Below are 25,201 nucleotides of genomic sequence, written 5' to 3'. Positions count from 1 at the left end.
AAAACTCAAAGTTTGGATTATTACACCTCAAGATTTTCCTCCTCATCTCATTATAGAGCACTCTAGCCCATTTCTAGCAATGCATATACAGTAAATGGACTGTACTTATATAGCGCTTTTCTAGTCTTTTCGACCACTCAAAGCGCTTTACACTACAGATCACATTCACCCCATTCACACACATTCATACAGCACATATTCTATATATTTAATGTGCTTTTTCTAAACACATTCACACACCGATGTGAAACACACACATCGGAGCAATTTGGGGTTCAGTATCTTGCCCAAGGATACTTCGGCATGCAGACTGGAGGAGCCGGGAATCGAACCACCGACCTTCTGATTGGTGGACGACTGCTCTACCTCCTAAGCCACAGCCGCCCACTGTGTTCCATTTAGCCCATTCTTCCTGGCAGAGCTGCTTTAGCTCTGTCATATTCTTTGGATGTCTCATGTGTATGGCTCTCTTCAAATCATTCCATAGCATCTCTATTGGATTGAGGTCTGGGCTCTGACTTGGCCACTCCAAAAGGTGGATTTTGTTGTTCTGAAGCCATTCTGTTGTGGAATTGCTCCAGTGTTTTGGCTCATTGTCCTGTTGCATCACCCAACTTCTACAGAGTTTCAGCTGACATACAGACATTCTCACATTATCCTGAAGAATTTTTTGACACACTTGGGAATTCATCTTCCCCTCATCTCCCCTGATTGCAAGCTGGCCAGGCCCTGATGCAGCAAAGCAGGCCCAAATCAGGATGTTTCCTCCACCATACTTTACGGTTGGGATGATGTTTTCATGATGATGTACAGTGCCCTCTTTATGCCAGATGTAGTGCTGCGTGTTCTTTCCAAATAGTTCAATCTTCGTTAGTCTTTAGTCAGATTTTTTTTTGTGTTATTTTAGGCACATCATATTTGTCAATACCCTTGACTTAGATGAACATGACAAATTAATGCAGGAAACCATGAAATTCCAAAGGGTTCACATACTTTTTCTTGCAACTGTATCTGCTGTCATCACACAGCAGCAGAGTCCAGAGCGTACATGAGAGTGTTGAGAATTGAGAGTGTGGCATTTTTGTCTTTCAGCTAACTTAAATATTTTCTCCACAGCAAACAGATTCCAAAATTTAACAATGAAATCAATGGGAGCAGAACAACTGTACTCAGGATTGCAGCATGATCAAAGCTGTCCATACAGTGAGCTCAAATACTCAGGAGTTTCCTCAGAAGAATCACATTGTTTTCTTCAGGCATGTCAAGCAGATTTTTACAGAGCTTTCACTTTTGCTGCTTAGATGTAATAATAGGTCTATTTGTAAAAGTGGAATTCTGTGAGCATGGAATCACTTAAGTAAATAACAATAATGATAATAAAAAACATAGTACAACATATCATAGACCTAATAAGGAAAACAGTTTATTGTACTTAGCTACTGTAGATGCCTCAGTGCAAAGATGTATCTATGTTTACATATTTCATGAACTGCAAACTCTAAACTAAACAAAATAAAACCAAATCCAATAAAATAATATATTGTCTGCCTGACCGAGTATATTTAAAGTACTGGGTTACTGACACCCTGACAAAAGGAAAAAAATCCCCACTGGGGCCAATTCATTCATCAGCAGTTTCATAAAAGCAGTTTGAGGCGTGATAGTGGTTTGCAAAAGCCTTTTGATGCTCAGTGAAGATTAAAACACATGTAATACAGAAGAAAAGGCAACTCAGAGGACATGAATTCAAGTGTTTCATGACTGAACAGTGTATTTCCATCTGTGTGGATACAGCAATGACTGCTCTCCACGCTGTCTGAGGGTCACCTGCTGAAATCTGACCAGGGTCACAAAACACATTTTTATACACAAGGCATCAGTTAAAGGACCACTAAGCAATTTGTAGGGCCATCTATTGAAAAAGACAGTCTCTGAAGTCCTGGAAGGTAATATACTCCTTATCTTGTGCACATAATTTAAAAATTTTGTTGGTGGCCCTGAAGAAAATATGGCTTTAAAAAAGCAAAAAAATGACCAACTTAAAGTAAACTTATTACTTGTCCAGGGCTTTCACCAAAATTTCATGGACTATATAAGTGGACCTTTATCTTTGTGTGTGGGACTAAATTTCCATGTTGAGAATGAACTTTCAGGCTCACAACGATGTTTTTGTGATATGTCAACATAATGTAAATAGTGTTCTTTTAAGGGAGATTCTTATATAGGCTAGTTATATAGGCTTAAGTTACCAGAATATTCACACAAGAATTCTCCCAAAAATGTTTGAGTGCTTAGTGGTGCTAAAAGCCAGTATGTATAGAAAGTTTTGGTGTCATCTATAGCATGTTAATAGAATAAGTTCTAATTTGAAGAAACACTAAAAAAAATCTGCTGATACTTGATTTAGATTTATGTGTTGTTTATTAGCCAGTTTACTGAGTCACAGTGTCTTTTTTGTTACTGCCACAGGTTGGTGCCAAAGTCAGAAATTGTCAAATCTGACACAATTGACAAATAAGTGTCAATTCCAAAACACCACCCTCTGGACATTGTTCAAAGAGGGAAAAACCAGTCTGTTCAAGGTTTTCATGCAAACACCTCTGCTGTTATTCAGTGCTATGAACACAACAGTACACTTCTACCAAGGTAAGAAAGCAAGCAAACTTCTGATGCATCATTCCTGTGCAGCATTCACAGAAATTTAGGACAATGTCAGTAGTTCTTGGATTGGTTCACTAGTCAAGGAGGCTACTGTTACAGACTGTCATACCCATTTTAAGTTCACATATTGTAAGCAGAGGCCAATGCTTGGTTAATTCACTTGGTTCTCCGAATGCTTAAGTGATAGTTGACATGCCCAGCAAGGGCTTTACACTTGAATGTTCAAGTCACTCTCAAAAAACACCAGCCAGGATCAACCCTAATGTCCTGTGGTCAAGCAGACGTCCCCTGGATACTGTACAGGTTAATGTGTCAACGTGTACAGTTTCACCCATTAATATGTTGGAAGCAGTGGAACATTAGGAGAACTGAAGGCATGTAATTGCTTCTGTAAGTAGTTTTGTCTCACTCCCCCTTGTAGTGAGGACGCCTCTTCTCCTTGAATGCAGCCAAACCCTCCAATCGATCTTTAGTTGGTATCACCTTAAAGACAATACAAATGTGTCAGTACTGAAAGAGATGCACCTGTTCTTTCATTTTACCTATACATGAAGAGTTATTTTTAAATATTTTGTCCATTCATTTTATATTGATGATGGTAGGTTAAAGGTGAGTCTCCTCAGGGCTGGGTCCTGTCCCCTAACACAATGACTGTGGAAGCCAGCATGGTGACTAGCACTTTCTGATATTGGCTCAAGATACAGTTATCATCAGCCTGCTCCATATTCATCTGAGCACAGTCCAGTGGTTGATGAATGGTGTGATGATGCCTTCCTACAGTGAATTTCCATAAAGCCCAAAGATATGGTCATTGAGTTTAGAAAGATTTCACACTACCCACCATCTCAGACCTTCATCAAAGGAACTGGCAGTGAATTGCACATTAAGCTTTGTTTTAATACTCAACAATTCCATGTATAAAATGTTTCTTTGTGTTGTTGACAACACTTGACCTAATGTATATATTTTTAATATGTAGTATGGCTTTCACATGCACTCACTTTTAAGTGCTGCCGTAGGAAAACCAGTAACATGTTGTGTTGCACAAATACTGATCAGTCTACCTCAGGAAACAGCACCCAGCTTAGCCAATGGTTTATGAGAAAAGATATGCTTGTTAAACCTCAAGAAAACACCCACAAATAATAATGACAAACACAACACGTAAACAGAAACTTTGATTAGGACAACTCTTCCGATCAGCTTGGACACTTCCACAATTGATTCAGATATTTTAGGAAGGGGGATACAGGGTGGGAATCTGCTTTCACAAATAGGTAACACTGCAAAAATAATTAATTTTGGCTACATACTGTACACTGTGTGACTAAAAGGCAGTGGGGTGAACCTTCGTGGAGTAACACCTTAACACTAACAAGTTGGATTAACATGAGGTTTTACTGTTTTCCACATTCTGTCAACACTTAGATCAGCTATGCTGATCTAATAAACTACCAGCAGAGAATATGTTAAAGTAGTGTTAAAGTAGTAGTGTTAAAGTAGATCAGGGTAAATAATTCTGAACTGAACTGTTGAAATTCTCACCTGGGCATAGCATGCTTCTTCAATGGCCAGACCTGTAGATAAGTCCACCTGAAAGAGAATGTGGCATCTCTTATTCAATGACCTGATATCTGAAGTACACCGGACTCAGAACATGCAGGTAATTTTACAGCATGACAGCGCCACCACAAAGAATAATACATGTAAAGTCTATATAATGCACTGCCCCTTCCAAAAAGTCCTTAAAAATATATAAACCTAGTTTTTGGTGAGACTGTGCAACTTGATTTCCATCTCATTTTACTGTAAATTCTACAAAGTCTGAAGAGGTACCAAGTATCTGTGAGACAGACATACTCTGCGCCTTCTCTAAGGTACAAGAACAAAATGACAGAAGACCTTCAGATATGAATATGTTCAGGTGTCATGTAGCAATGTTGCAAAACTACGGTTCATATAGTGCTCAGAAGCAGTTTTGTTTTTAGATCGAGTACACACTGTATGGAGTGCAGTACATTAAGGGACTTTCTCAACAGAGTCTTCCTCCTGCTCCTCTCTTGGTGGTCATCTCTTTGAAAGCTCCCTCTTCTCTTGTTGTCTCCCTTTGCTCCCTGTTTTGTCTCCTTTGAGTCTTCTCTTTCCACCTGATAACAGCTCTGTTAAAACAAAACCTCTCTCAGGCAGGGCCAAGCTCTGAAATGAGCGTTAGACTGGTGAGGTTCGTCTTTCTCACTGAAAGTCTGAATTTAGTTTTAATCCTGTTTTTTGTGTTGAATCCACATTCACACGTCACACTTGGGTCTGGTCTGATCATGAGTTTCTCCACTTCAGTGAATACACCACTACATTCATCCAACACAGGCTCTGCAAACTGTTGAAAGGAAAATGAAGCATACAAGTCACTGGAAACCATGACTTGCTTCAACACTGCAAACTCTTACTGAGCTTCCTCTGCACTTACATTACATGTCTCAGTAGGTTTTCAAATTTCTCTGCACCAGAGAGAGAGAAAAGTCAGAAGGGAATCTTCTGTCAGTTTCATCTATCCAGAATACTACATACCTGCTCTTCATGTCATTGAAGGCTGGGCTGTGACTGTTGAAGTTGAAAAGCTTGTCTCCTTTAAACGTGTTACCTTCAGAGATGAGGAATTGTTCTTTTGCAGGGCCAGGGTGGATAACTATTCATCTCAAGGCCTCTTTTGTACCTTTATCCATCCAACCATTAGAATGTGGGGAAGTCCAATCCTTGTCTTTGAAAATGTTTTGGGACAAGGATCACATGTGTAAGTAGATCCTTCATCGTGTGACAGGGCCACAAAGTTGAACTGTCTGACAACTCTAGAACATCTGTCAGGGCTTTTAGTGATCGACACACCACTGACACAGCATTGTGTACAGACAGCCACCACACTGTATGTGGCTGGGAAAAATTCAGTGGGGGCTCATCAAGCTCTTTCTGCAATTTCTGCAGCCTCTTAGTTCTGAATTACTAATTGATACCAAAACTGATCCACGTCCTGCTGAAACCTGTTTTACCTGCTGCACAGATCTGGCTTCATCACTACCAGTGGGACCAAGAGCATGAACTGTACAATGCATCCCTACATAGAATTCCCCTCTTCATCTGCACTGCAGAGTTCTCAAACAATTTTGTTGTCATCTATGTACCTTAAATATTAAATGACTTGCTTTCTGTTACTTAGGTCTGTGGCACTAAGGACAACACAGGACTTTCTAGCACAAAAGGCACAGCACTGTGCATTTTACAACTGAGAAGCTCATGTCACTGAGCCACAGATATATTCTGAGCCAGTTAAACTGAAACTTGTCTTTGGACTTTGCCTTAGTAATGTTAATGTTACCTCCTTTTACTGAAGTCTCAAGATCCTGAGGATTAATGTTATTAATGTTAATATGACTGGTGCTGCTGCTGCTTTTTAACTAGTTTTTTCAGCCTCTGGTGTTTATTTTCTGAGCAGGTTCCACTTCAGATGATGGAGATTTAGGTTTCATCCAGCAGTCCATATTTACTGTAAATGCCTTCAAGCTACTTACTACTACCAACTTTCCACACCACTGAACACGGTGGCTGAACATTATTAGGGTTTGCTATAAATGTGTGCTGGTACATGCACCCCACTACATGTATGAATCAGGGTTCGATTTACATAAAAGTTGGTGCTGTGGTTGCCACCTAATTGGACAGAGAGTTGCTGTTGATTTGCCTGAATAGAATGGCACAAACATATGTGTGTACTGTCAGTGTTCTGCTCATTCACAACAACCTGCAAAGGAATGCTGACTAGTCTACCCTAACCTGAGGCTGGAAACAGCATGTGATGGCATGACTGCTTAGTAGTGCCAAGGGTGGAGAAGAGTATCCACATGATTCAAGATGTTAAGACCTTTGCCAGTTGAACCATTGTTGTGAATACTGAGCCAAAGCAGTCATAAAATACTGTAAAATCAGCCCTGCGCTGACTTTGAAGACTCACCTCTATCCCCTGGTTGATTGCTAGTTTTGCCATCCTTATTGCAATGGGGCCCTGTGAAGTCAAAAATTAGAGTGACTGTCTTTTTTCAGGTTATGAGATTTCATGAACTGCTGTGCCATATTGCTTGTGTAAACTGTTTTGATATAATATTACAATACAATATTATGATACAATTATTGCAGGCCTAAAATGAGCAAAAGCTGTGGCTTTGGTCATGACATTCATAACTAAAGTCACTGTCCTGTTCCTCCCTCAGTGTACAACTTCCTTGACCCAGAGGTCTGCTTGACAGTGAGGTGTTACCTGAGGGTTGATCTCCCGGGCGAGCTCCAGAGCCTGCAGGTAGGCAGCATCTCCACTCTTATTCTGCTCCACAGAACAACTGACAAGACCCAGACGACATGCCTCTGTTCCATCCACCACCCGAGCTGCAAAGATAAGCTCCTTAGCAAGAGAGACACCAATCACCCTGGGGAGACGCTGTGTACCACCTGCACAAGAGAGATGAGAAATGATGAGAGATGATAGAACATGGCCTCAACCACCGAGGATGATGATAAGGTTATAAACTAGACTGACATTTAAAATGAGTTGGTGCAGTGAGTTGTCATATTCAATCTCACCCACAAAGCATCTAAATGAACTGTGAAAAATGTCAGTAAAACAACTGAACTACATTTGAAATTTGGCTGCTGAAGAATACGTGCCCCTTCTGAAATGTTTCCAGTGGATAGCAGGGCTGAGCAATACAAGGAGGGGGGAAAAACCAATCATACTGCAGTTATTTTGACACATACTGCAAAATGAGTGATGATTTTAGTGGGAATTTATGAAATTTATTTTCACTAAAACAAACTGTTCCCTTATATCTGGAGAATATGATTTATAGAACAGGGAATCTCTGTAACACTGGTGTCCCAGAGATGCTGTAACTGGTGTTTTGAGCTGCTTCCAGTCTGGAAAAAAAACTTGCCAGGCTGTGAGCTCCAGTATATCAGAGCACAATGTGCCACTGACTGGTATGAAGTAATGAAGGGCAATATGGACTTAAAATTTTAATCACAGTATTTTTTGGTATTTATTGCAATAATGCCAAAAATGACAATAAAAAACTGTACTATTTGCCTATATTTATATACAGAGGAGAGGACTAGGGCTAGTCTCCCTGCCAGCAGAGCCACTGCTGACAGATGGGGGCATTAAAAAAATGCTGATATTTTGGTCTGACTTTTAGATGTTTAGATGTAAGTCTCTGTGATTTACAGAGACTTACAGCACTTGCAGGAGCATTTCTTGCACTTAACATAGCAAATTGTTAACCAGTCTCCACTGTGGCTCCTCCGCTCCGTGTGTCTGCAGAGACACATGTGAGACAGGAGGCGGGGAGAGAAACACACATGTAAATTTTTGATTTTTACTTTTTTTTCGTAGCTTTTCTTGGGAGGTCGGAGGGTCATGGGGCCAGGGCGGCCCACGCTCCAAAGAAGAAGTACCTCATCTGATCAGTGATGACGTGTATAGCCGCATGTCATCATTCAAATGCTGGCTGTAGAGGTGGTGTCCAGCAAACAATGTGGATTTATAGATTATTTGAAGACTTCAGGCATTCATCCCACTTTGGATGGAGCAGCTCTCATCTCTAGAAATCATCTATAGAAAAGTTTTTTAGAAAGCCAAAGCCATTGACATTCCAGAGTTACAGACCTACACGCTACTCTGTGCTTCCAATACTCACCTCTCCAACATCCAATAGAGACTGTGTCTGCCCATTGATTAATTAAATCAAAAGTTAACAGTTATTTTCAACAAACTAATAAAAACTAACACCACCAGGGAGCCCCTGTAGCTGAATGGTTGGGGGGCGTACCACATGGGCTTCAGTGCCCTAAGCAGCTGGTCCCCGGATCGACTCCTGGTTCGGCTGGACCTTTACTGCATGTCATTCCCCTGCTCTCTCTACCTGTTTCCTGTCTCATCTCCACTGTCCTAACAAAATAAAAGGTGAAACCCCCCCCAAAAAAAATATATATATAAAAAAACTAACACCACCAATGCAAAAGTACAACAAAATAAAATAGTTAAATGTGGACTACTAACTCATCTGAAAGCCTTGTTGTTAGTTTGTCACATTCAAACTGGAAAACACTACAGCCAATTCTATTTATTATAGTGTACCACACTCAATATTGGACACTATTGGTTCCTCTCAGTGAGGAAATAAATCCACTCACTGTTTTAACCACACCCTCGACTTGGCTCTGGTATTGATGTTAAACATTTTAATAGCTTTTCCACAGAATCCTCTTTTATCAGACCACTGATGAATTATTTCTGAATTCTTATTACTGGAGTATATATACCATTAGGCACGTCCTTACTATGTCCTTACCTTATCTTTCTGCTAGTGCTGTAGCCTAATTTAAAGAAGTGATTCCATCAGCGTTTAATTCAATGCCATGTCTCAATGTAACAGAGGACTCTTATGTTAACTTTAGTCCCTCCCAAACTGATCATCTTGTAGATGTGATAGCCCTGCAGGCTCAGTGTAAACAACACTTGATTCTGTTGCCCCTCTAAAAAAGAAAATAATGAAACAAAAGAGGTTAGCTGCATGGTTTAACTCCCAAACCTCTATATTAAGGCAAACAATGTGAAATCCTGAAAGGATATGGCATTCCACCAAACTGGAAGAATCCCACTTAGCCTGGCAAGATCTAGGAAGGCCCTCTGTAATGCCAGAGCTGCCTAATACTCTTCATTAATAGAGGAAAATAAAAACAGCACTGTAGCCAGGCTGACAGAGAGACACAGCTCTATTGATCCATGTATTCCTATAACACTCAGCAGTGATGATCTCATGAGCTTCTTTAACAATCAAATTCGATTAGAGACTAAATTCACCACCTCCTGCCCTCAGCAGTGATTAATATCCAAACACAGGATCCGTAGAGACAGCTGTAAACCCTGACCCAGACTGTTGTTCTCTTCACAGCTAACTAACTATTTCTTCATCTAAACCATCAATCTGTCTCTTAGACCTTATCCCAACTACTTGCTTTTACTCTTAATTAGCAACTCTCTAATAGATATCATCAACCCCTTTCATCCTAACAGGCTATTTACCACAGTCACAAAGTAAGTATAATTAAACCTGTTCTCTTCTGAAAAAGCCCACTCTTGATCCAGGCATATTAGCCAACTATAGACCTATATCTAATCTTCCCTTTTCTCCCAGATTATGGAGAAAGCAGTTACAAAACAGTTCGATTACTTACTACAGGACAATAGTTTATTAGAGGATTTTCAGTCAGGATTCAGAGTGTATCATAGCACAGAGACAGCACTGGTCAAAGTTACAAATGACCTTGTCATTTGTTAGATCTCAGCGCTGCATTTGCTGGTTTAAGTCCTATCTGCACTAACCTGTATGAAAGATGCTATACAAATAAAGTTTGACTGATGGATTGTAGTCTCTTGAAGTGCAGATGTGTGTAGAGAACATAAACATTTAACACAAAATTATGAAAAAAAAAAAAATCCATCCTTACCTGCTCCAGGGATAATGGCAAGTTTAGTTTCAACTAGTCCCATTTTAGCAGTATTGGCTAGAGAGATGAAAGAGAAGGATTACTATTTACACATCAATACTATGACTACTAATAGTATAAATGTATTACAAAACCGTATGATAAAATGCAAAGAAAATAATAAATTATATTAAAAATTCAATAACATCACTATACATTCTATACTATAAAAATAATATACTTAAAAACTATATTTTGACTGGTTTTACATACACAAGAAATAGACAGATAGACAGACAGACAGATAGAAGGAATATTGTATTTTAACTGCCGCACTCCTGCAGTTAAAATGTGCTTTGACATTTGTTTTTTTTTTTCAAATTGTTTTTATTCACTTTCAACTTTATTTTGAGTGATTCCTTTCAAATCCAATTCCATATATAGCTGATGCACAGACAAGCAACTTATCATTTTTAAACAGACTCACCATTTTCATCTGTTAGCATCAACTGTTACTGACTGTACTAATCTGTCAGACTTGTCAACCAAACATTTATGCCTCTTAAAAGGATAAACAGCATAGACCAGAGACATGCTTATCTGTCATCTCGACATTAAGTCTACTGTCCACTGTCTTACAGGCAATTCTGATGTCGCAAGCTAGAGCCATTTCCAAGCCTCCTCCTAAGGCAGCTCCATCAATTGCAGCAATTGTTGGTATCGGCAAATTACCTGTTGAAGGACAATATGACACCCATCATTAAATATGAAATGCATTCATATGCACCTCATTGAACAATGTCTATCAGATCACTACAACCACAAACCTAACTACATTGTTTGATTAACAGTCACAGGTCTATCATTCTTTACAGTTTTTACCCAGCTCTGTGATGAGCGCTCTTGCTCTGGACACAAATGGTCCCACTTCACTCTGGTGCATCTTGGCCCTCTCCTTCAGGTCTGCACCTGCACAGAGAGAGAGCATCAGGATCAAGCCAGCAGCGTGTGGCTCCCTAAAACACGCAGCACAGGAGTGCAGAGTGGCAACTGCTAAAACTTCAGTATCAAGATTTCTGAATATAAAGCTGAGTGCACTGTTCTCTCTACTAGAGCCAACCCTGTTCAACATTAAAGAGTGAAAATCACAATATCAAATAAACAAAATTACACATGAAGATTAAATTGGCAAAATGTCTACAATAATTACAGAAATGAAAAGACATTCAAACAATTACAAATCCCTCCAATACAATAAACAGGAGAGTGTACCTGCACAGAAGATACCAGGAACCAAACTGCATAAAATGACGCTGCGCACTTTATTATTCTTCTTGATATCCTCCACAGTCTCAAACATCTGAAAGACAAAAAAATTGTACTTCAAAAACATATTTTATATAAGAAAATCATAAAAACTACAGCATAATTTCAAGACATATTCAGACTGTAAAAACTGAACCTGAGCACCTGAAGCCAGTTAAGAGGTCAACTGACCACTTTCCATTCACTGAGCAATCTTGTTTTTATCATTTACGGAACATTTACCTCAAATACAGTACTGTGCAGAAGTTTTAGGCACTCCAGATGTTTTTACTCTTATCCTTCATCAGTACCATCAGGGAGGTGTCAGGTCATCAGGTAATAAGAAATACTGATCTGATTTAGGTTTTTTCCTGTTTACTGCAACATGAGGTTAATTGATGAATAAAATCATGGCATTATTTTTGACAGCATCCTCAATTTACCATTAGTGCCTAAAACTGCCTAAAACATTTGCACAGTACTGTATATTGTGTCTCGGTCTGAAATGGAAATGCTCATACATGCTTTTATTTTGTCACGGCTCAATTATTGCAACTCATTATTCATTATTCCTCATTATTCCTCTTTTATACTGTGAAGCACTTCATGATTTTTGTTCTTGAAAGGTGCTATACAAATAAACTTAACTTACTTATTTACTTCATAATTAAGATGGAATTAGGCTTCTCAGAAAAAGCACGTCTGCAAACGTACAAACAGTATTTTTACAATAAACACCTCGGACTGGCCTCTGTGAGTCTAAACCTCTGTGCAGCTCGGAGAAGCAAAATTCCAGCTTTACTTCTGTTACCAATCATTGACTTAGTCATCTTTACATGTTAAAAGAAATGCATATGTAAATAGCATCACATACCATTTTGACCAGATTTTTGCTTATAGCATTTTTGGCTTTTGGTCGATTTATCCCAACGACAACAATACCTGAAAGACAGAGTTAGATCATGCTGATTAACAATGGCAGTATTTTAGACATCATGTCGCCATTGTAGAACTGTCAAAGCATTGTCTACCAAGATCAGATCACAAACACTGAAATACTGTGTCCCAGTTCCCTACTACAGTAGACTTCAGCACAGCACACACACTGTATAGGATGTCCAAATACTACTGATATACTGTTTTATCAAAGTTTACATTTATGTTTAATATTTTGGCAGACAATTTTAGCAAAAACGACTTACAAGTGGTGCAGCTTGCAACTTGTCATATCTGCCCACCAGTCCTCTCTCAATAACACATAATGACCAAGTGAAACATGTCTGTTTTTTTTTTTTTTAAGCAACTTTATTGAATCTCTAATCTACGAAAGTATTCAGACCCTTAATTCAGTATTTTGTAGAGTTCTCTTTGGCAGCAGTTAGTGCTTTGAGTCCTCATAAAAAAATCTCTACAAGTTGAGCTCATGAAGTAGTTGTAACTAAAGGTTATTTCAAGCAGCCATTTATAGCCTATATGTTAGGCTATTAGCAGGTTAAGAAACTAATAACAATCCTGAAGGCAGCCCACAGAGACTGATTATGTGTATGGGCCAGAATGCTTTTCTAAACTATGTCCAGTCAATACAGTTTGCCACAGGTGGACTCCAATCAAGTTCTAGACATCTTATGAAAAAACACAAAGGGGAGTATTTGATGTGTAAAACATATGCAAATATTTTCTAAAATTTGTTTTTCTACTTTGTCATCGTGGATTACAGAGTATAGACTGATGTGCTATTTTGTCTTTATAAAATCAAATCTACAACACAATACAGTGAAGGGGTCTGAATATTTTCTGAAGTCACTGTATGTGGTAATGTCCCCTGGATACTTCTTGAAACACATGGTAACAAGAGCAGATCTGTTGGATCCGTAATTAAACAGTATTCAATTACCCTGCTGGTCCAGAAGTTCACATCTAAAGGAATGAGTTCCTTGAAAAAAAGAAGATTCACCCTTCGCAAAATAAAAATAATGTTTTTATCTTCTTTGTAGCTGCCAGCAGAAAGACATTTTGTGGAAGTGTGTGGTCGGGAAGGAGGGGGTTTTAACTGCTGATAAATAGAGGTTTGGTACTCAACTTTGATACTCTGAAAAATTATGACAGCGTGCTGAACTGAATGTGCATTTTTAGGTTTCACGTCAACGTACCCTCCAATTTCACAGTGGGAGGGGTTCTATTTATGTTGCATCGGATCTGGATGGCAGACTCCGTACAACCTTTCACGGTTAGCTTCCGTTTGTTGGAATGCTAAAATTACGTCTTTTGGACAACAGCAGCTTTTCCACTGACACCTCGCCTTTGAAGTGGCGCTGACAGTGAACGGAACTCACCGTCGTCTTCTCCGTCCAGGTATCTGACGCGCAGGTCGTCCTTCGAGTCAGAGCTGTAGTGTCGTGTCACTGTTCCCGGACCGTTCAGACGAGAGGGCGACACTTTTCTGGAAAGAATATACTGCCTAGAGCAGGCGAGCGACGCTGCCAGTCTGCACGCGCTGTCCCGATCAGCTGCCTGCACGCGGAAGGCTTGCAATAGGTGTCTGCATCCCACCCGGACCGCCATGCTGACGAGCTGCAGTGCTATTTGACTTTCAACTTTGAACCTGATCACGTGCTGTAATCACGTGATTTATGTGCAGCTTGCACGGATGATATGAAAGTAATATTTAAATGTCAACTGTCAGATGTCATTTTTCTGTTGGTTAAAAAGGCACAGCAGCAGACACCGTTGTGCAAGTGAAATTTTCTATGGAGACAGAACGGTGCACAAAATAGAAACAAAAATGACACAAGTCGCTGTAATCAAGGTAAAGGCGTTTTGGCCAATACCTCATGATACATCGCACATTCAAAAACTTAATATACACGCATCCTCTGAATTAAGTTGAATGTCACGGTATAAGCCACGCCCATTCCATTTTTCCCGCAAACATTGTTCAATATGAACTCCTCCGAGGATGTGCGTCCGATATGCACGAAACTGGCACATTGTAGACTATGTATGGAGTCTCGTGATAAAAAGTGATCAAAATGTTTTTCAAAATAAATTCTGGTCAAATCAGTAAGTACTGCATCTCTTGTCAATAATTGCAACTTGTGGCGCCAAACAGCCACTAGGTGGCACTTTTGATGCAGAATAATGAGGTGATGTCATATTTACACAGTTTCTGTCTAATCAACCCAAATTTTGGCGAGTGGTTTGCTGTAGCACACTGATGTTATGCAGAAAATTTGGTTGTTACAGTTGCACTTAACCGAGCGAGTTGTTAACCTGTCTCCTCTGCGGCTCTTCCGCTCCTGTGCGCTGACGCATTTGCGGGCCGCTCTGCCGAGACAATGGGAGGGGAAACACTGCTACTGTTGTGTCACGTTACCAGACCTCAAACTGCGCTCAGTGTCGCGCACCCACACTAGTGGGCGATAGTTTGTGTTTGGAGTCAACACTCTACTTACACCTTTGAGTAGAAATTCATCGGTTCTTTTCCCGCCAGTATGCCGTAACTATCTGAATCAATGCGATGATAAATATTTATTGTTGTTGAGAATTAATGTGGCATTTATACTGGGGCACGGGCCCCAGTAAAAGGGGTCTGGTGACGCCCCTGGCCCCAACCTTGGTCGAATGAATCAATAACTCGCGAAATGTTGCTAAAATACAAACATCACTTCTTTCCTACCATGGTGAGGTAGCAAACGAGATACAGCATACGTTCTTTCAAATACACCATGCTCTGAGCTGGACAAATCTACGAAAAAAAAAAAAAAAAAAAAAAAAAAAAAACCCGAAATATCAACAACAACAGCTTTGTTTTCAGTGTTTGTGAAGGAACAGGCCTTTTTCATGGCAGAAGTTTTGAGCTGTCAGAGGTAAAAAAGAAAATATGAAGACATTAACATGTGAAGTGTCCTAGCAGAGACAGCACGTGGATTAGCAGAGTCTAAACCCGAGAATGGACCAGAGCCCTTGTTCTCCATCAGTAATTACACGTGTGTGTTTTATTCTGTAGAAAGTCGAAATGTCAGTTGTGACAGGCCTGTTTTAACACCAGGTCCTACACAAACAGCTGGAGATTATTTAACTTAAGGGCTCTATTCACCTGAATCACAGGAGTGTGTTTTCTCACTTGTCTCTAACGGAAAACTGGGCAGATAGTTTCAGCTTGCTCAAACATGGTTTAGACGTTTCTGACTCTTTAAATTCCTCCACCATCCTAATCACAAGGAGGTACAGAGTTTTTCTTCTGCATCAGATTTAAAATTTGACAGTAATGTCTCTATCCAGAAACAATGTCCTTAACTCTCCCAAATCATTCTTCAGAGTGAGGAATAGTAACATGTCTTCATAATACAACTAACACTATCTAGACATATTTTTCCATCACCCACTATCAGATCAGTGGTTCTCCATGAGCCTGCAGGGGCTTCTTCATTCCAGATAAACACCATGTAGGAGGTTGATTTGTGTTGTGTGAGATCTGACTTAGTTAAGACTTGACTGCCTTAAGGCATGACTTCAGATGTGAGAGCAGAGCTCTCAACCAAAACATCTTTAACAGATTCTTTAAAACTCTCAAATGTTAAATTAGTATTAACCTCAAAAATCCAGCTACTGCTGGCTTCTTTTAGTTTTGGGTAAAACAATGTTTTCTCTGAGGACTGTAGTCATTATGCACTTAAACATTTGTTTTGTAGAAATTATGTGTATGTATATTGGGATACTATGAAAAATATAAAAATGCAGACATGATTCAGGGACAAGACATTTATTGCAAACAAAAATTCACTGTTACAATAAATCTTATGAAAAGTGTTCTCATGTAGATAGCTGGACTTCAGGCTGCTGGACAAATCATCATCATCATCATCATCATCATCATCACTGATAAGATATTCCAAACTCTAACTATAAACACAGCATTTGTTTAAAATGAGTTGCATTATTTTATGTCATATCAACATAACCAAAGTCGCTATTTTTTATTGATTGCAGAGAAGGTCACAAGGTATGATGTAATCACCCCAAATGGCCGTAGGAAATGAATAATTAAGCCATTTGATGAAACCCTGACAGTTCTGGATTCCTTACCATGTAACACTACAGTTAAGAGAACTGTAAGAGTATAATACTGAATCTCTGGAGAAATATTAATTTTCCACAAGCTGAGAACATGACACAATATACATCAGCGCTTTATAAATTCCAATTACACTCTTGTCAGTTCCATCAGATGGTAATCACAATTCTCCCGTCAGTATCACACACATTCTCAGTTTAACCATCAGCTTGGAAAGTTTAAGTAATCAGCAAAAATACAAAAAAACATAACATCAGTGATGGCTGTAAATGAACCAGTAAATGTAGCACAGCCTCTTAAAAAGTTACCTTAAACTTGGATTAAAGTCGAGAGTGTGGTGTCTGTGAAGTTGTTTCAGCTTACTGTTGGAATGCAGTGACAGTGTCACTGACTGCAACATGTACAAGAATACAGTACTCTTTACTGATGTGATGAAGGTAAGTGCCTTTAACAACAGAGATCAGTGATGCTGTGTTCCATGGGTTTGTAACTAAAATGCATTCCTAGAAACTTTCCTGTTTAGAAGATGTAATCTGACACTAATTATAGGAAAAACAGGAATGTCTGTGAAAGAAATTTCCCATTAAATTTTATTTTACTTATATTCATTCATTGGAAATTGGAAATTTAATTCTCTATGTTTTCAGTTATATATCTACCTGTAGACAATGACCTGCTGCACACTGACTAAATGGTCTCTAGGTTACATTAGCAGTTAATTTATGTAATCAGAAGTGTGCCAATTAAACATCCATATTCCCCATAATACATCCCAAATTACATAGTTTTCCAGGAAATGTCTTTAAAATTGTTGGGAAATTATTCACAAAATTAGAAATCTATAAAATAAAGCACCACCAAACAGTCTTTTAAAGTATGGAAAGCATCTCCAACCACTGTAAATATGTCACAACAGCAACATACAAATGGATACAATAACCATATTACATTAATTAATAACATTATGGATTTCAGCTTTAAGGCAAAGAATGGCAAAACTGCACCCCAGCCAAACATGTAATGGTAACAGCAGCAGGCCAGGCTGGAGCCAGCTATTAGTAACGGGAGCCTTTTCACCTCCACAAAATCAAAGCAACAGTGTTCAGTGACAGTAGGTGTTTAATGATGGTTAGAGCCCAGTGATAGCAGTCATGAATAATTTGGTAAAGGTAAAATAAATGTTTCACACATAACAGTGTCCTACACAATGTGGCATACATCACTGATTAACAATTTACAGTAAATTCTCAAATAGTGACTGGAAATCCTTGATTTAGGCTGCTTCTACTGCAGAGAGCCAGGTACAATATTTATAAAAGGGAAAGGCCTTCATTTCTAATTTCCTGTTTCTAACCATATTTGATGCAAACATTTCCTGCACTAACTTAATCTCATGTCATACTTATCACTATGCTGCTCTCACTAAGAGTTTTTTCTGTTCATTTTGACAGACACACTGTTTTCAATCACTATTAATTCCAGTGGCTCACACTTTTCCATCCCTGATCAAGTTACTAACATCAAACTCAAAGCTACCTGCACAGATTTTTCACATTAAAAGCCTTCCACTTTCCTGGTGGGCTTTTAATATTGCAGGAAGTATTGACTTTCATTCGAAATCACCACCACCATAGAAGCGGCCAGAATTGACAAGTGAAAACAGTTTTTGTGTTAGAGGGGGGAAACTGAAGAGTGGCAAAAGAGAGTAGAGTGACAAAGCTCTGTTGTGCTGATTAAATTAGTGCTGTGGTATTGTACGTTATACTGATTTTACCATGCAAGCTATTAAAATACAGGTCATTCCACCCCCCTCAGCTCTACTACGCAGCCTTTCTTTGTGCTTACAACAGCTATTGTTTTAGACTCAGCCATTATTTGAACACCTTTTATTTGAAAATTTACAGTAATCAAACATTATCAGTAATCAAACCTAATAACAACCACACAGCAACAGCAAATAAAGTGGAAATGCAAAACACACAAAAGTTATTCAGAGGAACATCCTTTTGATAATGACTCATGATGATCAGTGTTGCTTTTGGTTGATTCTATCACAGACCCTTGCTGTGTTGTGATCAGTTTTTTCAAAGAGGCCACTTCAGACAGGGTGGCAAGGTCCGGTTTTATATATAAGTCAGCATCTGTCTGTGCATAGGAAGGTTCTTTTACATCCACAATGGTTTTGTTGGAGACAGGGCTTGGGGTTCGCCTGCTACTCTTGCAGCCCACCCACACGGTCTCTGTACTGCTTTTATGCCACTGCTCAGACCGATGGGTCCAGCCTTGCATGTTGGTGACCTGAACTGACAAAGGGCACAGGGGCGACTGTGTGTACTCTGCAGAGTCCTGAGTGGTCTGGTGGTAGCATCCTCCCTCTGTAATGCTGACGGGGGATGAGGACTTTCCAGAGAACTCATATTCAGGGTCAATGGCCTCCACTTTGATTTGGATGGTTCTGGCTTTGATCCGCAGTTTATGAGGCAAAGCTGAAGAACTGGCATCGGGCACTTTGTGTGTGGAGACAATGACACTTCTTGGGTCAGCTACAGATGGTATCAACCCTTTGGGGACCTGCTGCTCATCCTCACCATCTGACGACTTGCTCACAGCACCATCGTCTGAGCTCCTGGGAGAGTTACTGGATGACCTGGTGATCTGCAGGAATGAAGCAGGCTGGGAGTAGACACCTGACAAAGGGCTGGATATGAAGTTCCTATAGAGCTCATGGGGACTACTCCTCTCCTGTGCATAGCTGCCATTCTCTGCTGGTTCTTGCTTGATCTCTGCAGTCCTGCAGATATCGAAGCTACCCTGAGTTGCAGTGCATGTCTTGGCCATGTGAGGTGAATGCTTAATGACAGATATGCAGCTGCTGCGCACATGATGAGGCTCCAGATCCCTGCTGGAAGAACCTTGGTCAGCACTGGATGGAACAAACTCCTGGTAGAGGTTGACAGTGGTGGAGCTGGATAACTTCTGAGCTTCTTGGGCATATGCTGCTGAGCTCACCAGGCCAAATTTCAGCTTCAACGACAGGAGCTCAGCCTTGAGGGAGGCATTTTCCTCTCCAAGGGCCATCAGCTTGTTCTCTAGCACCATGTCGTTAATGCGCCGTTTTTCCCTCGAGCGCTTGGCCGCCTCATTGTTTTTACGTCGCCTCTCCCAGTAAAGGTTATCTTTCTTCTCCTCTGGGATAAACTCCCTTTTCCTGCGACAGGTAGTTTTAGCTTTAAATGGAGCTGCCGAAATTTTGTGACCTATCAGATCTCTGTTCGCCCCTTGTAAGGCCACAGCCAGGACCAAAGCATCCTCTCCACTGTAGGACTCACTGGAGTCCACCTCTTGCTTGATAGATTGCATATTACCACTGTTTGCTACTGTCAATATGCTGATAAGTCTTTAACTGTACACCATAATGCTTGTATGCATCAGTAGTGACTGCAACATTCAATTAATCCACTTGAGTTGAAGAAATCTGTGGAGTAACAGAGAGAGAGAGAGAGATAAACATGTCAGTGTGTATGTTTGAAACAAACATGGCATCAAGATCTTGATATTTTAAAGTCATTTATTTCCTCTAGGGAGGAGATGTCTCCCTCACAGATGATTCTAGTAATCTAGATACATGACACCAAATCTGACACCAAAATTCTCTACGAGTTGATATTGATGTCTCATAGTGAGTCAGCAGGACTTGATTTTTTTTTTACTTTTTCCATAGCTCATTTGTACTGTTGCCTTCTTGTAAAATGAAGAACAAAATGCAAGGCATTCAGCATTAATGTCTGTTAATGTTGGTCACTGATACACTGGGTAACTTTAGCCAGTCCCCGCCGTTTTGTGGGTTGTTGGTTCGGAGGACACGGTGTTTGCAAAGTAGTGATAGCTTCTGGCCTCTGTTTATCTGCTCTACTGTTGACTGCAGACTGACACTTACAGTACTGTTCAAAGGTTTTAGGCACTAAAGGCAAAGTGACATGATTATTTTTTATTCATCAGTTAACCTCATGCAAAGTGCAGTGAACCAAAAAAACCTAAATCAGATCAGTATTTCCTATGACAGCAGCCCCCACTCCCACCCCCTTTTGCCTTTAAAACAGCTCCAGTTCTCCTCAGTACACCTGTGCTTAGGTAGTTTTTTTTTCCAGCATCTTGGAGACGTTGCCTCAGTTCCTCTGTGGATTCAGGCTGTCTCAGTGTCTTCTGTCTCTTCATGTCATCTCAGACTGACTCCATGATGTTGAGATCAGGACCCTGTGGGGGTCAGACCATCTGTTGCAGGACTCCTTGTTCTTCTTGTCTCTGAGGATAGTTCATGATGCTGACTGTGTTTGGACTCATTGAGCTGCAGAATTAATCTGGGACTGATCAGACACCTCCCTGATGGTACTGATGAAGGATAAGAGTAAAAACATCTGAAGTGCCTAAAACTTTTGCACAGTACTGTGTGTCACTGTGGACATTTATTTAAGATGTGAATGGCTTGGGGTAGGCATGCAGCTGTGGATAACTGTTGAGTCATGATTTGTGTTATCTGTTTTAAAACAATATTTGTAATGAAATTATTATGACAGTTTCTTTGGGTTATCTTGCAATACTTCATAAATACAATAAAGACAAGAAGAAAGGTATGGAGAGCCAAAGTGAAAAAACTTTCAGGCTTCATTATGAGAATAAGCAAATCTCATTAAGTATTCTACTGTCAACAATTTGTAACAACACTAATAACTAAAAATCCAGCTAGGAATGGAATGTTGTCAACAATATGTCATGTTGCTCTCTTTGTATGTGTAAATAGGGCCACCAGTTTATTGAGGAACAATCTAATACCTGTATCACTCTTTAATATTTCTTTTTCAACTGCCTTTAATGAACATCATTTCCCATAACCCCTGACCTTTGCAGACTAAATGTTGCAGCTTGACAGTGACTTCTTTTCTTCGTCAATTTTAGGTCAGTAGTGAAAGGGGCTGAAGTGAGATTAGACATGTAAGACATGTTTTACAAAAGCAGAGATGATAACTAAAAAAGTTTCAGTGACATAAGTGTCCTTGGTACTTTTGAAGAAACTAACTGTGTTTTAACTTTGTTAATATCACAAAAGTTGCAACTTCCAGCAAGTTCTATAGTAGATTCTGATTTGTCTTACAATATAGAAGGTAAAATCCAGGAATACCCTCCATATTTTTTAGAAAGGCAGATGAAAGAAACGCTGTATGTCTGGGGGAGTGTAACTAGGAGGAGAGGGGTGGGTTGAAAACACACACACATACACAAAGTCAGTGTGGTTGTATATCAGTGTCGCTGTATCTGTCTGTAGTTTCAGTGTTTCAGTGTCAAAGATTACTGGATGAAAAACAAGTAATGAGGAATGTGAGGAAAGTAACGTGAATCCATTTTGAATCAAGCAGTTTCATCAGATACTTAAAGTCATAAGAACGTTTTTAGTTGAGGTCTAAAAATTAATCTGAAAATATTAAGAAGAAAAATACATTTTTGAAAGGACATAAAGTGTAATGTGGTGCAGACTGAATTAGTGAATATTGCTTTGTTCAGTCTCATGTTTCAGTTTATGCTTTGATGATTTCTTTATCCTATTTGAATGCCTATACAAAAAGTCAAAAAGGCATGTGACTGATATATGTGCTTCAGAGCAGAAATGATGTTTGTTTTTTAGAGATGATTGGGGAATTGATGAATCAAGAAAATCCTACAGGTGAATCAATAATGAAGTAAATCTGCAGCCCTAATGTATTTGAGGAGGTTAATTTAATTCTTCACAAAGTTTCAAACTCCTGCGTTCTTCCTGTATTTAGAGCCACCAAGCTCCCATACATCCAACAGAACAAAGGACCTCAGACAGCTGTAATCATAACATGTGGCCTTGCAGAAGTTCAAACACAGGAAGACATAGCCTATAACCCGAGGCCTCCATTACACACAGTCATCCTAACACACTCCCTCATAACTAATGTTAATTATGACTGCAGCAGAAAGATGTCGACAGAGAAAGAGAGGTCTCCCCTGTCTCTGTCCTCGTTTTGCAGCTAGTGTGTCAACATACAAGAGGTAAATGATCAAGGGAGAAACATGATTAATAAATGACAAGTAGTCTAAGGTATAGGCTACTGCCTTACTTACAGAATGTGGCTTAATGAGATTTAATATGATCTTGAACAGCCCAATGTTAGTTCTTTGGTAGTCTACTGTGAAACTTTTCATGCTTCATTTTACCATGTAAAATACCAACCAGAGGCGAGTAACCACTCTTCTTTAAACACGTTTTCTTTGTCCATTTTAGATCAGTGGTGAGAGGTTTTACACATGTTGAGATTTTGCACAACATGACCGGGGTTGCGCGGGGATAATCACTCCCATTTGTCTTTTCTAACAAGGCAACACATGACATCAAGACTAAATTTGAACGACACGTGATAAGAATGGGTGGTAATGTTACCACACCGGGGTGATGGTTCAACAGGCCCCGTCAGATTGACGGAGGACTCGGTCCGGACCGAGACGGCCTGGCAGCAGCGTCCTGTTGCCCCAGATTCCCTCATTGTGTCCGTATTACACAACACACACTCCCTCTGGCCTCCGACTGCCAGCAATTTCTATGGTTGCAGACATTATGCAATATTTGCTTGTGTGGCAATAACAATACGGGCCTGTGTTAATTCGGCCCCGTACGTGTATTTAAAGACAAATATCTTTCAACAAAAGGCTGATATGTGTGGGAGAAGTTAGGCTCTAACAGGACATGTACTTACATGACATCACTGCCCTGCTTACTCATAACACTGGCGGCTGAAACGTGGGTCCATCTACGCCCTGTTATAATATGAGGATCAACTACACCAACTGCACAGTGAGGACCGACGCTTTGTCTAAGTCTGTGGTTGAAAACTAACTAATTACAGCCGCACACCAACAGCAGCCGTAGGGCTTTGATAAGGCTGCTACCAGCCACATCACATTCTGGTTACAACACTGTGCCGCAATCCGTAAACCCTGTTCCTGGTAGGCCTGCGTGCCTGATACAATTCACTCCATGTCTCCGGCCATTATCCTGCTCTCATCAGCTGAGCTCAGGCGAACTGTAGCTACAGTACAACTGGAATAACAACAGCACACCGACATAATAAACGTTACCTGGACCTCGAGTTTGGTTATACATTTTCACATGACTTCTAACCCGCTATTCTACGTTTAAAACGTTTCTAATCCGAGACAGAGACAGACATACAGTCTGTGATTGTGGTGCGCTCTCTGCAGCGCGCGTAAACACCAGCCCACAGAAATCCTTCTAACACTTTAGAGTAAGAAAAAGGCTGGCTTACTGTTGACCTCAAATCAAAACTGTACCTCTTCTACCACCTGGTTGGTGGGTTTGGTCTGGTTTTCCACCGCGTTTCAAGCACAAGGAAGAAGTAAAGGTTTTCCATCAGCTAATAAGGAAATAGCTCGGGTGATAAAATCCTACAACTTGCGGAGCACCTACTTCTCCTCCGGTGGCTTTTTCCTTTCAAGGTGGCTACTGACTCATGGATCTGTGTTAGTAGGTCAGTGGTTAAGTATACTGGCAGCGTGAGATTAAATGACAGCCACTGCAGCCAATCGGAATGCAGAATTTTCCAATTTTTAAGCCAATGATTTTTGGCGTCAGCAGAGAGCTCAAATCTCAAATAAAATGTATGTCGTCATCCGCAATGCGTATGGGCTATTTAGGCAAAGTTAGTCCACCACAGAGTCCTCTAACGTTTATACCACAACTGCTAATACACAAAGAAACACCTCTGTAAACAAAGGAACACAGGAATTCTTTACAGCTCAGTTATCTGACTGAACAATTTATAGCACAGTCAAATGATGAGTCTGATTATCAAATGTTGTTTGATCACGGTGTTAAATTAATATATGAAGCTTCATCGGCCGAAATGTAAAATTTACTATTATTTAATAAATGAACTTATACTACTTATAATACTACTTATAATACTGCTACTACTACTATTACTACTACTACTACTACTACTACTACTACTACTACTAATAATAATAATAATACTTAGTATTAGAAAAGTACAGTTAGAGATAAAAATAAATAAATAAATAAATACAGTACATGCCATATCTAAACCGCCACTACCTGCACCAACTTCATACAGATACGGATAGAGCATTAAGATCCTTTACTCAATTTAAATTGGCTATACAGTATAAATGTACTTCATGGGAAAAACAGAACAGAATTTCTTATCAGAAAAAAGACATAACATGGAGTAATACATGTAGCTGAGGGACCTGTTCTCTTGCTCTGAGTTGTGTTACATCACCTCATTTGCACACATTACTTCACACCTCTAGGGGTCACTATTGGATAGTTGGTGTAAATTTGAATCCTGCTTGTACCTGGAGGTTCAGAGTTAAAATGGCTGCTGCATACCACAGTCTCTGAATCTCTGCCTGTGTCCAAGGGTTCGTCCCAACACCCACACTTGCAGTGTTTAGTGAGTAGTCAAGTGGCTGCTCGTGTGACGTAATTCTGGTAACTGGCACAATACCACAGGGCCCGTTAAGACTGGAGTTTAACGTACAGGTCAAACGTACAGTTTTACATTTACAGTTAGATGA

At 39.9% G+C, this 25,201-nt stretch overlaps 2 protein-coding genes across 7 annotated transcripts; both read right to left on the bottom strand.

The window, feature by feature from the left end:
- Window positions 1-1,398: 1,398 nt before the first annotated feature.
- Window positions 1,399-14,110, bottom strand: auh (AU RNA binding protein/enoyl-CoA hydratase). The gene is made up of 10 exons (XM_018701930.2): window positions 13,827-14,110; window positions 12,368-12,435; window positions 11,461-11,548; window positions 11,071-11,157; window positions 10,828-10,920; window positions 10,210-10,266; window positions 6,965-7,152; window positions 6,662-6,712; window positions 4,207-4,254; window positions 1,399-3,144 (listed from the first exon to the last, which is right to left on the bottom strand). Exons 1-10 carry the CDS (start codon window positions 14,053-14,055, stop codon window positions 3,067-3,069), a joined length of 987 nt encoding a protein of 328 aa, XP_018557446.1. The 5' UTR covers window positions 14,056-14,110; the 3' UTR covers window positions 1,399-3,066.
- A 2,128-nt stretch (window positions 14,111-16,238) lies between these two features.
- On the bottom strand, window positions 16,239-24,151 carry nfil3 (nuclear factor, interleukin 3 regulated). Of its 6 annotated transcripts, none has more exons than XM_018701952.2 (2): window positions 24,069-24,151; window positions 16,239-20,042 (listed from the first exon to the last, which is right to left on the bottom strand). In XM_018701952.2, the coding sequence occupies exon 2, from the start codon at window positions 19,925-19,927 to the stop codon at window positions 18,554-18,556; it is 1,374 nt and encodes a 457-aa protein (XP_018557468.1). In that variant the 5' UTR covers window positions 19,928-20,042; window positions 24,069-24,151; the 3' UTR covers window positions 16,239-18,553. The 6 variants fall into 6 exon arrangements, with proteins under 6 accessions (XP_018557468.1, XP_018557466.1, XP_018557467.1 ...); XM_018701950.2 differs by having other exon boundaries at window positions 23,908-24,144; XM_018701951.2 differs by having other exon boundaries at window positions 23,915-24,144.
- Window positions 24,152-25,201: the final 1,050 nt, after the last annotated feature.

This window comes from Lates calcarifer, linkage group LG9, assembly GCF_001640805.2.
Source record: "Lates calcarifer isolate ASB-BC8 linkage group LG9, TLL_Latcal_v3, whole genome shotgun sequence".
Classification (NCBI taxonomy): Eukaryota; Metazoa; Chordata; class Actinopteri; family Centropomidae; genus Lates; species Lates calcarifer.
This window is presented reverse-complemented; position numbering and strand designations above follow the sequence as displayed.